This window comes from Terrapene carolina, unplaced genomic scaffold (assembly GCF_002925995.2).
Source record: "Terrapene carolina triunguis isolate 2854851 unplaced genomic scaffold, T_m_triunguis-2.0 Scaffold21, whole genome shotgun sequence".
In the NCBI taxonomy this organism is placed as follows: domain Eukaryota; kingdom Metazoa; phylum Chordata; order Testudines; family Emydidae; genus Terrapene; species Terrapene triunguis.
The window spans coordinates 42,433,034-42,449,839 of record NW_020664372.1 but is presented as its reverse complement, the minus strand read 5'-3'; the positions used below and the strand labels follow the sequence as shown (position 1 = coordinate 42,449,839).

Here is a 16,806-nt window from a genome sequence, read left to right as displayed (position 1 = left end):
TAGACCTCCATACCCGAACCGCACCCCACCGAACCTCAACAGGTGCATCTGGAGCCTCCCTGCAGCCAGACCCCCTGCCTACGGAACCCCAGCCCTGCACCCCAACACCCCCACTGAGCTCCCTGCACTCAAACCCACACCCTGATGCCCCATCCCCTGCACCACTCTGAGCTCCCACATCCAGACCTTCATGCCACTGACCACCAACTAGCTGCACCCCACCGAGTTCCACTCCCCCAGACCCCCACCCCCTCTGAGATCCCCATACCCAGACCCCTCTGCTGAGCCCCAACAACCTTCACCTGGAAGCCCCTGCAGAGTCCCATTGCCCCTGCACCTGGAACCCCCACAATGAGCCTTTGTGCATCCATATCCCCTCACTGAGCTGCCTGCACCCAGATTGTCCCACACAGAATCCTCTCACCCCACACCTGGATCCCCCCACACTGAGCTCCTCCATATTTGGATCCTGCCTGGTTGAGCATACCTGCCCCACACCTGGTGCATCTGGCACAGAGGGGCATGGCCCCAAGGTGTTTCTGGGGCAGGTCCAGGCCTTGTGCTATGTCAGGGTTGTCCGCTGAGTCCATGTCCTGGAGGTAGGGGGGACTGCAGGGTGATCTCCCACCTTTGTGCAGCCAGTGGCCTGCCCTCCCCACTGTCATGCTGGAGCCTCTGCATTTATTTATTGACAAATAAAACGTGCAGAAATTTAAAATATTGTGCACAGAATTTTTAATTTTTTGGTGCAGAATGCCCTCCGGAGTAATGTTCAAACAGTTTTTAGACAAACTGAAAGAAAAAAATAGGACAAATACTAGTAATTAAGGGTCTGATCCTGCTCTCATTAAAGTTAATATGAGTTTTCCCAGGGATTTCAAAGAAACAGGATTGGGCCACAAATATGGGTGAGACAAATTGGTTCAATTAAAAAAAAATGTGGTCATGCTGTGGAAGGAAACCTAAGGATATACTGTAGATCACAGACAACATGCACCCTGATCTCCTAGCAATGGGCACATAAAATAAAAATCGGTTAAGTGAATGTAAAATAATAGTATTTTATCACAGATTACAATGATAGATATTAGATGCAAAATAATGCATAAGGGTTAAAGTCTGTTGCTATAAAAATCAACAGAAAATTCACTGGATCCAGCCCTGAAAAAAGCAAAACTAGCCTTGCTCTTTTTTTAAAAAACTTAAAGGTATCTTTGAAAACTAACAAATTTGGGATATAACAGAACCTGAATATAAATGCCTTTACCTATTTTTTATAAGTCTACTATGTCAGATCTATTTGACCTTAAAAAAACAAACAAGTGAAGCTTTGCTAACCCCTTACTGAAACTTGCTAATTTATGCATGGTGGGGTGAAAAGGGAGGGATAACTCAATGGTTTGAGCATTGGCCTACTAACCCCAAGGTTGTGAGTTTAATCCTTGACAGGGCCATTTAGAGATCTGGGACAAAAATCTGTCTGAGGATTGATCCTACTTTGAGCAGGGGATTGGACTAGATGACCTCCTGAGGTCCCTTTGAATGATTCTTGTATAAACATGCTACCCACTGTCTTTAGAAAGTAAATATACCAGAATACCTTTATGCAATAACCTTTCAGAATTCTCTTTGCCTGGGCAGTGGTGGGTGCTTGGAAGGAGGGGGCGCGGAGCGGTGGGGAGGTTAACCAGTACATAAAATAACGTTTTTCCATCCTGTCAAGTATCAGGGGGTAGCCGTGTTAGTCGGTATCTACAAAAACAACAAGGAGTCTGGTGGCACCTTAAAGACTAACAGATTTATTTGGGCATAAGCTTTTGTGGGGTTTTTACCCATGAAAGCTTATGCCCAATAAATCTGTTAGTCTTTAAGGTGCCACCAGACTCCTTGTTGTTTTTCCATCCTGATAGTTGTAATGGTGGGCAAGCAGCTTTTGTGCCTGGGCTAGGAAATTCTGATATTCTGCAAAACCGGTGCAGATTTGATAATGGCTTTTTCTTTTTAAAGTAAACTACACTATCTGCACGGAAGTAGTCTATACACTAAATACACCTAGATTACGCGTTTCTAAAAATAAAGAAAGCTACCCAGAAGCTAAGGGCACTTAGTCTCAAACAAAGCCCAACGTCTCTCCGTGCCCCCTGCCTGTCAGCCGGAGTCAAGCCGTCACCATGGTGATTGCGGGGCCAGCCCGTGTCCCGGGTCCCCAGCCTACGCTCAGCCTCAGCGCCCTGTGCTCCGACGGCCCCGCGGTCACCCGCAGTCGGGGAACCTGCGGCTCGCGCCGGGTCTTACGGGGGGGGCGGGGGGTCTTCCCAACGCAGGCTGCGCGAGCCCAACCCCAGGCCTCACGCGCCCGCCGGCAGGGCAGGAGGGGCCCCCGGCTCCCACCAGGCGGGCCCCCCCCCCCAGCTGCCCCGGAGAGGGGGGGGTCTGTACCTGCGCGGGACACGCCGCTTTCCTCCTCCTGCGCCCCGGGGACTTTCTGGCGCTCATGGCGGCGGCTCCCCCGGCTCTGGCCGGACTCCGCCGCCGCCCCCTCGCACTTACCCGCCGTGGCGCCCGCTTCTCCCGCTCCAGCCCCGCAGCCCAATCAGAGACCCGGCGCCGGCTCCCCCTGCTGGGCAGGGCGGCCTCGCCTCGCAGCCAGGCGGGAGGAGGTCTCGCCTCCCGGTCACCCACAGTTCACTGCCCCCGGACTCCGTCCAGCCACCCCCCCGAGCCTCCTGCGCCCCCCCCCCCCTGCGCTTCTCTCGTTACCTGCTGCATTAACCCCCTCGCTCCCCTGCGCTCCTCTCCCGGCCCCTCCCCCGCCCCGTTCCGAGCCGCGCGCTCCATCCCCCCCAACCGCCGCTCGCGCAAACAGCGGGCGGTGAAGCGCGCGCTCGTCGCGTGCCCTTCTGCCCCCCGAGCCCACCTTCACTCACCTGCCTTCACGCGCGCACCGGGCAGCGCAGAGCAGCCTAGGAGCCGCGCTGCCGGGCGTCAATTGATAACCCCCCTTTCCAGAGCCAGGGAGCTCGCTGCAGCCCGTTAATGCCCGGGGCGGCCAGGCTTACAGATCCACCTGGCTCAGAGCAAGCGCAGCCAGCGGCAGTGTTAAACCATGTGCCAAAAACCCCAACCTGAATGCCCCCCACACACAATTGCACCTGCCGGTGTAACGACCGGCTTGGGGCAGCAGTGAATTGCCGAGGGAGTTTCCACCGCAACATTAATCCCCTTCACACTGCGCCCAGCCCAGTACCCGCGCTGCTGTAGACTAGTTCGGACTGAGACGCGTTTTCTGTTTCAAGGACAACTCCTAAGTGCTCCCCACACGCATGCTCATATTTTTTACTTTAAATTTGCTGTCAGTGGGGTGAGGGGGGAGTGATGGGTAGTATTAGTGGTCCAGATATGGGGTCATTTGAGCAAGGGGCTCCTGAGAGTCAGCCTCCACCCCAAAAAACCCTCCAGCGTTTTACAAAATCAACAGACCATTATAGCGTGTGTTTTTTTTACTGCACACCTGAGGCTTAGATGATGGCTCTGGTTGTCCCCCAACTTATCTCAGGCTTACAAGCAGGCTCTCCAACCAGCCCCTGCATGGGAAAGCTATTCCCAGCTCCTCAGGCATGCACCCCCTCTGGAATACAAATCCAAAATTATACCATCTTGCGCAGCACAAGGAACTGTACAGCATAAGCTCATAAAATTCACCCTCTCCCTCAATGTGGAGAGAGACATGCAACAGCCTTTTGCCCCTGAGTTAGGATTCCCACACACTGGTTTAGCTAAAGCAAAACCAAGTTTATTAATTACAAAAAATATATTTTAAGTGATTATAAGGGATAGCAAACAGATCAAATTAGATTACCTAGCAAATAAAGAACACAAACTAAACTTAATATACTAAATAGATTGGATATGAATAGCAGATTCTAACCCTAAGAGATGATACAAGCAGGCTGCAGATTTTTAAGAGGCAAGCTGCACTTGCTTTGAAGCTTGGAATCCCCAGGTGTTTCATTCACAGATTAAAATCCCTTTAGCCTGGATCCAGCACTTCCCCCAGTTCAGTCTTTGTTCCTCAGGTGTTTCCAGGAGTCTTCTTGTGTGGAGTGCAAAGAACACCAGATGATGTCACTCCCTGCCTTATACAGCTTTTGCATATGGTGGGAACCCTTTGTTTCAAAGCTTGATTCCCAGACCAGTCTGCGGAAAAACGCTGACATCCCAAGATGGAGTCTAGAGACGTGCGGTCTCATCACATGTCCTTGTAGAGTCATAGCAGCCATCACTCACAGGCTGTTTGGAGTGCTCACAGGAAGGCTCATCAGGTGGGAGCTAAACTTTTCCTAAGGCTATTGTTTTTTTCCTAATGGCCTATTGCACTGAATAGGCCCTTCCCCACCCACTATCTAGACTGAAAGCATCTTGTCTAGTGGGCATTACCCAGATGTAACTATATTTGAAATACAGATACATAGTCAATATTCATAACTTCAGATACAAAAATGATACATGCATACAGTACAAATAGGATAATCGTGTTCAGCAAATCATAACCTTTCTAATGACACGTTGCATGACTTATCTTGCATAAAATACAATTATGTCATAATCATATCATAATAATATCACTGCAAAGAATACGGGGTGCACTGTCACACCTGTAATTAAGTAAATATGAAATTTTACAGTGCACCCTAAACTATCAGGTTGAAATCCTGACTCAGCTGAAGTGTGAGAGAAATAACACATATTGGAATACACACCTTACATAAACTTTAATTATTTTTGTTTCCTTACATGGGTTTCATCTTGAGGTTTTAAAGTAACTTTTCCTCTGTCAAGATGAAACTTTCAAAGATAAATAGAGCCCTGTGCAGATACAAATTTATATTTGGGAATGCGGCTATCAGCAGATATAAATCGGTATCCACGGAACTGCAGGGCTCTCCCAGGAATGGCAGCAGCAAAAAGAGCATAATGTGGGGCCACTGCTCCCAGAAGCCAGCGCCCTGTGCCAGCAGCTCCTCCGGCGTGGCTGTACCACCCCCAGCCCAGCCCTTCCACACATCAGTCTGCATCTCCTGTCTGAGGGCTTGCACGCTGCTTGAACACAAGAGCGTGACCAGGGACAGCTGCCAATGAGCCAGGTGCCTGCCCCAGTGGGCGGGGCTGGGGGAAGTTTAAGTTTCTAAATTATCTTGTTTGCAAGTAGAATGACATCTAGTCACAAGATGTTCAAATTTATTTTTAAGTTTTCTGATGGATGAACACTGAGTGGTTGCTAGGTCTTTTCAATCAGTTATTTTTATAGGATTTGGGGTTGAACTTTCCATAAATTGGTGACATAATGCCATATTAAAACTGTTTCACCTGAACAAGGCTATGTCAGTGTCCTCAAAAAGTGATCTTGTGTTCTGTATTTTTGATATTTGGGGTGGGGGGTCATGTACTAACAGTCTCAGTGGTATGCAAATAGAATATTTTTTAAATTGTTGGCTTAAGTGGAACTTTTTAAAGTTGATCCAAGCTAAGGAAGCCTGATTGGACCAAGCTGCATGGTGCCAAGGCAGACCTCACACCTGATTTGTCCAAAGTCCTTGGAGTAAGGTGCTGCAAGGCAGAGTGAGTGAAGTTTGCAAACCATACAAATCAAGAGTATGTCTGAGAAGCCTTGCCTTTTAGGTCAGTGAGCCACCTGAAGGAAGAACAATGTTCCAGAACCTCTGAGATTGATCATCTTTGGGAGAGGAAGTCACAACATCAATGGACAGCCTACACCAGTCTTTCACCAGTCTCTCCCTTCACCTGAAGGAAGCCCACTAGCGAGACATGTGATGCTAACATCATTGTCTGGCTCCTTGACTACAGTTCCACCTTCTATTTCATAAGAGTCCAGAAGATTGTGAGAACTGAGGAGTTCACAAACTCCTTGTTACCTTAAGAATCTTATTTTTCACTTTTATGTTTGTATTGGTTGTTATTATTAACCGGGAGACATCTCAGCCTTTTTATTCTCTAAATTTTAGGATGTGTGAATGTATGTGTGAATGTGCACCCATAAAGTCCATACAGGGAAGGTTCCAGAAAGTACATTCCCCATTTTTAAACAGCCCTAAACACAATCTCATAAAGATAATAAAGCGTCTTTGTATTCTGTATTTAAAAAGCCCAAAGAAACTCACACTGTCATATGTCAATTTTGGTACCTAAGAGTTGTCAAACTTCTGCTTATCAAAGTTCTTTATTAGTCTGTATTATAATATCTCTGCTGGGGGTGGTGAGGAGGAAAGGGTTAGCCATTGCACAAGAAGTGAAATCTAAGGAGGAAGCTTAATCATTGGCCTGGAGGTTGTGGTTCAGACATTAGATAATAATTTGGGTTCAGTATCAAAATAGTTAACCAGCTCCAAGTTACGGATGCAATTGACTTGGATTAAATTCTTTAGTTGGAGTTTATACTCAAATAGCCAGCTACCTCCTTGGACACCATATTAGAATTTACAAAGATTGATTATTTGTTATATTAATTTCAGGATTCAACTAATCTGATTATTTGATTCCAATCCAGTATTGAGACTAATTTGTTCATTTGACCTTGATTTGATAGTTGTAGTGTTTTATTTGTAGTTTAGTATTATTAATAGTAGCTTAACTTTAGTGATATGTTTTCTATATTTTATTTTTTTCTTGTTTAATAGTTTTTATAATATTTATAGAACTGACACTGAATCACACTTCTTTCAATAAGCAATTTGGGTCCAGAACCTTTGAGTATCTGGATAGATATCAGCTGGTCAGCCTAAAAGCCTAATCAGCTCCCCCAATAAACCTTTGGTTCTCACAGAAGTCAATGGCAAAACTCCAACTGACTTCAATGGGGCCAGTATTTCACCCCCAAAGTCCTGCTTTGCAATGGTCCCTGAGTCAGATCAAAGCACTCGTGTGCCATGACATTGAGCCCTCTTTGTGGCTCCACCCCAGCCCCATCACTCCATATGGAGTGACAGTAGCAGAGAAGGGGAGGCTCCGGCAACTTTAAAGGAGATTAAGTGTCATAAAGTATAAGGCCAGAAAGGACCACCAGGTCATTTAGTGATCCCCTGTGTATCACAGGCCACCAACACCACCAAGCACCTGTGCACTGCACTGAACAACCGAAATTAAACCACAGTATTACAACTCACAGGAGATTAGACTGTTATGTGCCACAGGAGAGAACAGGAGGGACTGAAGTGCACCAGTGTCCAAGGCCCCTGCAATGGTAGGGAAATGATTGAGATACACCCAGATAACCCCAGCAAGTGACCTGCATCCACTTGCTTAAGAGGAAGTTAAACAAACCCCAAGGTCACTGCCAGTCTGACCCAGGGGCGTAGCCATGGATGGGCCTGTGTGGGACACAGTCAACCCACTTAGCATCCAGGGACACTCAAATCGGAGCTGGAGCCCCCCGAATCCAGAGGCTGGGACTCCCAACCCCAGCTCAGTGTCCGTCTGGTGTCTGCCCAGCCGTGTCCCTCACCTGCCAGTGCTGCACGCTGCTGTCCCGGTCTTCAGCCCCAGTGCCTGGAGTGTGCCTCGTGGGGGCAGGTCTGGGTGGGGCTAGCGCTGGGGCCAGAGACTGGGGCAGCAGCGCATGGTGCCGGCAGGAGAGGGGCGCAGCCGGTCAGACAGACACTGACCATGGTTGGGAGGGGTGGGCGGAGGTAGAGCCCTGGCAGGGCCCCCCTCCATCCCATGGGTGCGCCCTGCAGCCTTTGTGCCCTGGGCAGCCTCATCTTCGGGTGCCTGCTGAGCGGTAAGGGCCAGCTGGAGGGGGTGGGGGAGATGGGTCCCCCTCCCTCCTGCCTCCCTTCCTCCCATCCCCGTCATTGCCCAATCCCCCAAAAGTCAGGGCCCACCCAGTTTTCCTGTCCTAGCTATGCCACTGGTCTGACCTGGGAGAAAATTCCTTCTCAATCCCACATATGGCGATCAGTTAGACCCTGAGCATGTGAGCAAGAACCAGCCAGACAAGGAGCTGAGAGAGAGAATGCTCAGTGCCACCTTAAGGCCCTGGCCCTCCCCACCCAATGTCCCATCTCCAACCCTGGCTATCTCTGATGTTTCAGAGGAATGAGATTAAAAGAACCCACCCCGAATACACTGAGGGAAAAATCCCTTCCAGACCCCTGCAGGTGGCCAGCTGAAACCCTGAAGCATGCTTTTAGGAACATAAGACACAAACTGGAAGTGAGCCCCAGGCCCCTAGAGCTGTTGAGCCCTGCCCCCTACCATCACAAGTGTTAAGGGACAAGAAGATTTGTCATTCCCCGGGACCTGCTGCACCATTAATGCCTGCCATTGTCCAGAAAAGGTGTGAAGGCGGAGTTCCTGACAGAGACTTCTTTGGAGATTCCAAGAGCTGGGCTGATGGAGAATGGAAAAGACATGCCTCCTCCATCTCCACCTCCAGCAGGTTTTAACACAGGAGTTTGTATCCAGGAAACCCTGCTTGGCAAACTATCTGCCACCAGCCACCACTGTACAAACACATACCTATATTTAGACAGAGATCACTCCCTTCTGGGGATTAGGAGCTGCAGCACCTTTGAAACACTTCTCCGCCCACAGAGCATGGGGGAAGCCAGAGCAACTAAACCTCAAGAATCCTCCACCAGCACCAGGAAGCGACTTCCTTTCACCGTTTTCGTCTCTGACAGGTCAGGCATCATCACTGCTTTTCATCTCTGTCAGCTGTAGCAGAAATTGTCAGATAAGAAAATCTGCATTATCTAACATTGTCTAGTCTCTGAAATCGAGATGGAATTACAGGACAGGATTTCATATCCTTCCCCAAATTCTTCACTATGAAAAATTCATTTGTAGGGGGAAAATATATATCTTTTGTTGGAGCTTTATTCTTGTATTTTTGATTTTTTTTCTCTAAGTGAAATCTGGTTAAATTAATATCTCTTAAAGGAATAATGCTGTTAAAAGAAGGCATTTTCTGTGCACCAACCAATATGTTGTGAGGAAACGGAGACTGGAGACTATACACAAGAGTGTTTTCAGAAGGGGAAGAGGTGACAGAGAGGGAAAGACATAGTCGAGATGGTGTGACTAATTGTGATCTGTGAGGGCTATAGTTGAGAAGTAGGAAGTTAAAACTGAGTTTAGCTAGGGTATCAGTTAGGGGAGATACTTTTGTTCACAGAGGATATGGAACATAGTGGTGGCTTTGACCTAGCCTTCACATATGAAGATTGTATTGAGAGAGAGAGAGAGAGAGATTCATATAAAGTCCAGTCCCTATTGACTGGAGAGAAGAGATAGTTAAATACCTCTTTATGTGTGCACTTTATAATTTTGGAAGGCATTCTTAGATGCCATTTGATGGAAGTTTGCTCCCCACATTGGTCTAAAATAGCCCCAATTTGGCAACTTTTCTAGACACTGCAAACAACATCTATTGGAGAGCCTGTTTGGGAAGGACTGAGGGTATGTTTCCCAGAATGACGAAGAGGTGGAAAACATTTTTTTTGTAGGTGAATTATTATTTTAAAGTTGCTGAAGTTCTGTTATTGTATCAGTTGTGTTAGGGTACCTAGAGCCTTATTTATGCATATTTATTATTATATTATTTAAATATAAATAAATAAGAACCTACACACATAAACAGATAAATTTAGTGGTAGGAGAGCTTGAAAAGGTGCCAGCTTACATATGGGGTCAAAGAAGAATGAGGCCCTTGGATTCAAAACAGCACTGAAATAATATATATTACTGATTTTCCAAATTAAGAAGGTAGTAAACCCCTCAGATCACTCACTGAAGAAAATAATATTATTATTATTAGATCTATTGGCAACCAGGTATGTTCTGACCCCTCCAAAAGCAGAAAGAAGATACAACCCTACTCTGAGGAGTTTATAAGCCAAGACCCAATCCTTAAACTAATCCCTTATCGATGTAAGCTAAATGGATATAAGACACATTTAAATAAATGTAAGAGTCCACACATGGTTGTCCCACAGTTTAACTAAATCAACTAAAAATACACTGTTAGTTAAAATGATGCAATTTTTAATATAGGCATGATGTAAGGTGGGTACTCCACAAACCTCAATTATGAGTTCCGACTTGCTGTACATCTGTACCCCTGTGTTTGCAAGAAAATAAGTGAATCCATATTTCCAACATCATAACATTAATTTCAGTTGAGAATCAGATTTCTTTACTAGGTTTTAATTTGTGTTAAATGAGTCACTCCTCTTATTCTATTTTTTCCTAATCTTTTTCTAATATTTTTTCTAATATTTTGCATAGGATTGTTACAACAATCAAGCTGAAGAAAAGCATCCTAACTGACCCAATTCTTTGACCTTCAAGAGACTTTCTTGCATGTTCGTATGATTTGCATTGTAATTGCACCATGGGCTTCTGCTTCAGTAAATCCAATACTCCAGTATTCGTCTTACAGAATGATCTAAAAGTGGGGAATGTTGAAGAGGATTATTTGCGACAAAACCCTGAAGAAATCCATGTAGGAGTCAGGACTCACTTATTCCAAAATACAGAAAAAATTGAATTTGAAGAAACAGAAAATAGCATTAGAAATAATGCAGAAACTCACACGGACTCTTATTCTGATAATGCATTGCACTCTGTGACTTATGTTAAAGAAACTGATGGTTTAGAAATGACAGATGTGGAATGAGGTTTGATGATATAATTCAGGACTTGTTCCAGCCTGAACAAATTAATATGGCATAAAAATATTCTATTTAGTCTACCAAATAACAAATAAAAACAAAATAATGTTTAATAGCTGAGTCAAATAACCATAATCGAATACACTTTCGATTTCAAGATCTATTATTTGGCAATCTTTGGAGTAATTTTTACCATTGTTGAAAGTTCCCTCTTCCCATCCACCACAAATCAAATGTCTTAGAGCATATTCTTATTTTGGGGAGTATGATGGGATGCACAAACCCCACATTGGGCCTGAAGATGTTAAACAACAATACTGGGCCCAAATAGCTCTTCCCCTCCAGCCTGCAAAGCATGCTCCAATTGAAGAGGAAATTTAAAACAGAGCAACTCAGTTCAGAAGAGGGAGGCTAGGGCGGAAGACAAACCTACTCTGAAGGCTCTGGACAAGTGTACCAAAGAAACCCACCTGTGAAGACTAAGGCCTTGTCTATACTACATAGTTTTGTCAGCAAAAGCCGGCTTTTGCTGACAAAACACTGTAAGTTTACATGCTACAAAGCTACTTTTGGTGGCAAAACTTTGCTGTTTTGTAGACAAAATAAAATCGCCTTGACTAGAGGCATAAAGCTTTTTGTGGCAAAGTTAAAGCAAACAAAGCATCAATGCTCATTATGTCGACATAACTGGTCTCCCCCAGTATCCCACAATGCCCGCCGTGTCCGCCCTGCTCACTGTTTTGAACTCGGCTACCCTGCAGGCAGTGTTCCCTCTCATTTTTCCTACCCATGTGCGGAATGAATTTTGTTATGTGCATCAATATGGAGGTGATGTGTGACCTCCAATGTGGAGGTGATGTGTGACACATCACCTTCATATTGGTGCACATAACAAAATTCATGTGGTGGGGGTGGGGCCAAGGGGTTTGGAGTCTCGACGGGGGCTCAGGGCTGGGGCAGAGGGTTGGGGTGCAGGGGAGTGAGGGCTCCAGCTGGGGGTGTGGGCTCTGGGGTAGGGCTGAGGATGAGGGGTCTGGGGTGTAGGAGTGTAGGAGGGTGCTCCATGGCTAGGGCTGGGAGAGAGGACTCCCCCCAGCTCTCTCTCCCTGCAGCAGCACCTGGGCCTCTCCCTGCCGTGGCAGCACCGGGGCTGGGGCTGGAGGATAGGTGCCCCTCCCCTGGCAGGTCCGGGCCAGGGCTGGGTTCGGGCCGGGGGAGGAGTGCTGCATGTCTGTCTGCCTTGAAGAAGTGGGGGATGGAAGTCTAGTCTCTGGCTTAGGCTGGACTCCCCTGGCTACTGAGTTCACTAGCAGTCTCTCCTCTTAGGCCACCTTCAACTTTTTAAGTTCCCCTTCTCCAAACAGGGCATGCTCTGCAGGTATGCCTAATTTGCACTGCCTGAGTGCAGGGATGCTCATTAGGCTAACTATCAGTGGGATGGGGGCATGTCCCATCGCATTCTACCCTCCCTCTGCCCCTCCACCTCCAGTCCCTCTCAAGACCAGAAAAGTTTCTTGTTCAAGCATCAACCCAGTCCCAATCTCTCAGGGGAAAAAGAAAATCCACATCTGCATGCTCCTTCCTGTCTCGGTGCTCCATGTGGAAGCTAGCTATAAGGCTGAAGTGCCAGATACCAGCACATAATCCAGGGGTTAGAGTCCTTCGAAGAGTGTAGCCAGCGTAAGGGCACAGTCTGTGACTAGGGAGAAAGGACTACCCAGCAGGTAATACATGAGGGTGTCCACAGTCCACTTTATTGCCAGAGCTTCCTTCTCAATAACAGAATATGCTTTCTCCCTGGGGAACAACTGAAGGCGAAGAGCAGAAAACGTCCTGGGAGAGCACGGATCCTAGGCCAGTGTCAGATGTGTCCATATTCATCACATTGTCTCAACAGACCTTTTTGGTATCTTTGCCCTGTAGCAAATCAGTCAGGGGTGCTGCGATCGATGCGAAGCTGGGAATGAACCAATGATAATATCCTGCCAAGCCCAGGAGGTAGCATATGTGTCTTTTCATCCAGTGTATAGGGCAGGAGTTTAACACATGGACTTTATCTATCATTGGTTTCACAAGGCCTCCTTCTTCCTGATACATTAAATAAGTCACTTCTTACACTTGACAGGTTTAGCTGTGAGACTGGCCTCTTGTAGGTAAGTTAATACTGCTCTTAGGTGACTGAAGTGATCTTCTCACATATGGCTATAGATCACAATGTCATCAAGGTAAGTCACAGCGTATTGCTGGTGGGTTTGAAGGATTTGATTAATCAGATGCTGGAAAGACACTGCAACTCCTTGCAAGCTAAAATGGCATGATTTTAAAGGGGAAATAGCCAAAAGGGGTTGAGAATGCAGCCTTCTCCTGAGACGATGGAGACAGGGAGATCTGCCAATCGTTTTTTGTAAAGTCCATGTATCTTGCTAGGCCAACCACTCTAATAACTCATCCATGCGAAGCACTGGGTGAGTGTCAAACTTTGTGATGGAATTGACCTTACGAAAGTCGATACAGAATTGGACCAATCGCTCTTGGATTCCTTGATGACCCCCATTCTCAGCACTGCCTGCACCTCAACTTGGACAGTGTCTCACATCCTCCTGAGTAAGGGCCATGGATTCTTTCTAATCAATTGTTCTGGTGCAGTCTCCACATGATGTTGTATGACATGTGTTCTTCACATGTGGGAGGTCAGACAAGGTTCTCCTTTGTGAAAGTGCTCAACTTCTTAAGATGTTCCTGTAGTTGGATGATGTATTAGGTTTGCTCTGAGGATGTTTGCATCTTGCTCCTCACAACACATCCAAGATTCCCTGGGGCTTGCATCTGTAGAATAGTACAAAGAGTGAGAAACTCATGGAGGCTTGACTTCTTGAATGGCAAATAGAAGTGGTGGGAAAAGCTAGTCCCAGTGCCTAGCCTGAGCACCAACAAACCACTTCAACATCTCTTAATGTCTTGTTAAATCTTTCCACCAGGCCGTTTGCGAATGGTACACTGATGTCCTCAGGGACTTGATTTTAAGGCGGGAGTATTGCTCATGCATCACCTGCAAGGTGAAGTTAGAGCCTTGGTGTAGGATAAGTATAACATTAAAGTTATGTGTTATAAAGAAAGGCCCTGATTAGCAAGTAGAAGGAAGGCCTTGAAAATAATAAGTAATAAGGCCAGAAGGAATAAAGTACGGAGGATGTCTGGTGCAAAGAATAACTAAAGAGATAAGGGGAAGTTTCTGAAAACAAGGTCCCTGATCACTAAGGGTGACTGCAGATGGTTTTAAATCAAACAAAGAGTCTGTCTTAAAATGAACCAAAACAGCCCTTCCCCAACCCACACACCAGTGTTACAACCTGTGTGAACCCAGGTGTAATGGGAAAACTGTTGGATAGCAAGTTGGAGGGGAGGAAAGGCCTTGTGAAGAAAGGAGGTTGTAAATTTTATCTGGATTAAGACTAGAAATAAGAGTGAACTGTCTCTAATTGGTTTTTAGCTGAAGTCAGTAAACTGTTTGTTAAAGGGTATAAAAAGTAAACTCTTAAAGGGTTCATTGCTAATACCGGCCTGATCACGCTGAAGCCGACTAATATGGGTCTAAGCACTCTTGGGTTTATCCCATTTGTAAGTATCTTGACCAAATCCTTATAAATGTTTTGTCATTGTTTGGATGTAGTAAATTGTTTATTATTTAGGATTTTTAGGCATGTTTAGAGCAATTGTGTAAGTACCAATTGGCCTTCAGATTTAATAAAGGAATTTATGGTTAAATTGGTGTTTGGTGATTTCCCATATTAATAATTTAAATTATTAATAATTCCAACACCTGGTCAATCAATATTTCCCATGAGAAGCTGAGCCAGGCAAAGAATTTCATAAGCTCAAGAGCAATCACTGTCACCATAGCTGAATGTGAGGGTATGGCTTCAGGGTAGTGAGTGGCACAGTCCAAGTATATGCTGACTTCCTGAGGAGCTCTTCTCTGAAGGCCTCACCATAACCATCCCTATTCTCTCAAATGGGGTTTCCACTAAGGACATTGAGACCAAAGGAGCCTTTGGGACAGTCTTAGCTACCACATACTGACACTCAGGGCAGGAAAAGGAATCCTCCCTTACCTCATGGTACACCCCGGCCAGAAAAAGTGACTCAGAACCCAGTCCAGGGTCTTCTCACATCCTAGATGTCCATGCAGGGAATACTGTGTGCCAGCTGGATTACAGCCACTTACGGTACCAGTAGTTGAGCTCTTATTGCTGCTGATTGCAGGTATCATTCCATGTGACAGAGCCTCTCTTTCTCCAGCACAAAATGGGAGTACTGCCCCAGGCACTGGGAGTCTGCTGCCTTCCCAGCTACAGACATCACCTGTTTGTAGGCATGGCTCAACGTTGTGTTGTCATGCTGCTCTTGGACGAAGCTTCCCCCTTTGTAGTAAGGTCTCAAGGTCCACAGCCAGTGCTGGCCATCCCTGTGTCTCTCTGGCTGTCTCTGGTCCCAAGAACGTCCCTTCCTGAGGGTCTTCAGAGTACCCCAGGCCCATTAGGTTGATGGGGTCCACAGACCAGGGCCTGCCCTGGGGCTCAGTTGTGGCATGGATAAAATCATTAATAATTTGTGAAAAGGCTGACCAATCTCAGCCTATAATCACTGTGTATTCTAATTTCTCTGCTAGCAATATTGTAGTTAAGTCAGTGTGGGCCCCCACTGAGACAGGGCTTTGTCTCCATGTATGCACTGTAGGCAAATTGTCCCCTCTGTGTCAATTGTCTCACCCACTAGGGGAGCTTGTATCACAGTTTGGTTACACTGTGCCCAGGAGCCCCAGTACCTCCTTCCCTTGGACCAATAGCAGGTTGGTCAACTTGGGGGGAGTCCACCTATGGACCCTCTCTTTTGCCATACAACCCCCTGTGTAGTTGCACTCCATCAATGGGCACTCTTTCCTCATGTGCCTGTGCTGCCCACAGGCAGGGGTGTGCGCAGGAATAAAAATGTGATCGCTTTTGGAGAGACAGGTTCTGTGCCCCCGCCATGGCCCCGGGGCCAGAGGAGCTGTCAGCTCCTGCCCCAGGGCCAGAGGAGCTCTGTGCCCCTGCCAATTATTGGGGGGACATGTGCCCCTGCTTGCCTTCCCTTGTGCATGCCCCTGCCCACAGGAGTAGCAGGTTACCAAGCTTGGGTCTGCAGGCTCCTTTCTGACAGGGGACATATTTAGACTACGAGGGAGACCTTTGTCTGAGCTTAAGGATTCCAGCCCAGTTGTCTGTGTCACTGGTCAGTTATCTGGGTGATACTTCATCTGAGTTCAGCCATGGACTCTTTGACTGCGAGAAAATTATCCATCAGCAGCTTCATGTCTGACAACGACTCAGGGTAATGCCAGAGAACCCACTCCCAGCCCCTCTCTGAAAGTATGGGCATGAGCTGCTCTATGAGAACCAACTCTGCAACTTGAGTCCTGGAAAGCTCCTTGAGGGGAAGCCAACACCAGCAATGCTCTTTTAAATCTTGCCCTAAAGTTCTGCCAATGTGTCTCTTTGGTAATATCCAGAGACTCTAAAACAGCAATCTTCACCCAATTGCAGTCTCTAGCCTGCTCTGAGCCAAGGTTACAGTGAGCCAACTGTGCCTGTCTCATTAGGGAGGGAGCTAAAAGAACGCCTGAATCTCCAGAGGTTATTGAGATGCTAATGCTGCCCTCTCAATGGTAGTGAAGAATGCCTCCAGAGCACTGTCAGGGCCCATCTTATTTAATGTCTGGCACAGGTGAGAGAGTTCCTCCTGGTGTATTGGACCCTACCAGGCCTCCCTGTGCAGGGGCTGGGGTTTTTAACTGTGGCAAAAAGTCTCTCTGCAGTTCTTGCTGGTAGGTCACAATCTCTTTCAACAACTGCTGCTGTGCTGACTGGGCCTGCTGCTGGGCCATCCACGGCTGCAACATCTGCTGCTGGCATTGTTGTTGCTGGATGGCCTGCTGCTGTTGCCATTCCACCATCTAGCGCTCAGGATCCATCTCAATTGATGCCCCCTCTCCAAGGACTAGCACAAAACCTGTTTCTCTCTCAAGACATTGTATCAGGCACGGAGCATCATGCCTGCATCCTTCACCACACGTAGT

The 16,806-nt window shown here is 46.8% G+C and overlaps 1 protein-coding gene across 1 annotated transcript in view; it reads right to left on the bottom strand.

The window, feature by feature from the left end:
* Positions 1-2,496, bottom strand: part of TSGA10 (testis specific 10) — an 80,747-nt gene extending 78,251 nt beyond the window's left edge. The window contains exon 1 of the mRNA XM_024213484.1: positions 2,440-2,496. Within this exon, the coding sequence (XP_024069252.1) occupies positions 2,440-2,496 (57 nt within the window). The remainder of the gene's footprint in view (positions 1-2,439) is intronic.
* Positions 2,497-16,806: the final 14,310 nt, after the last annotated feature.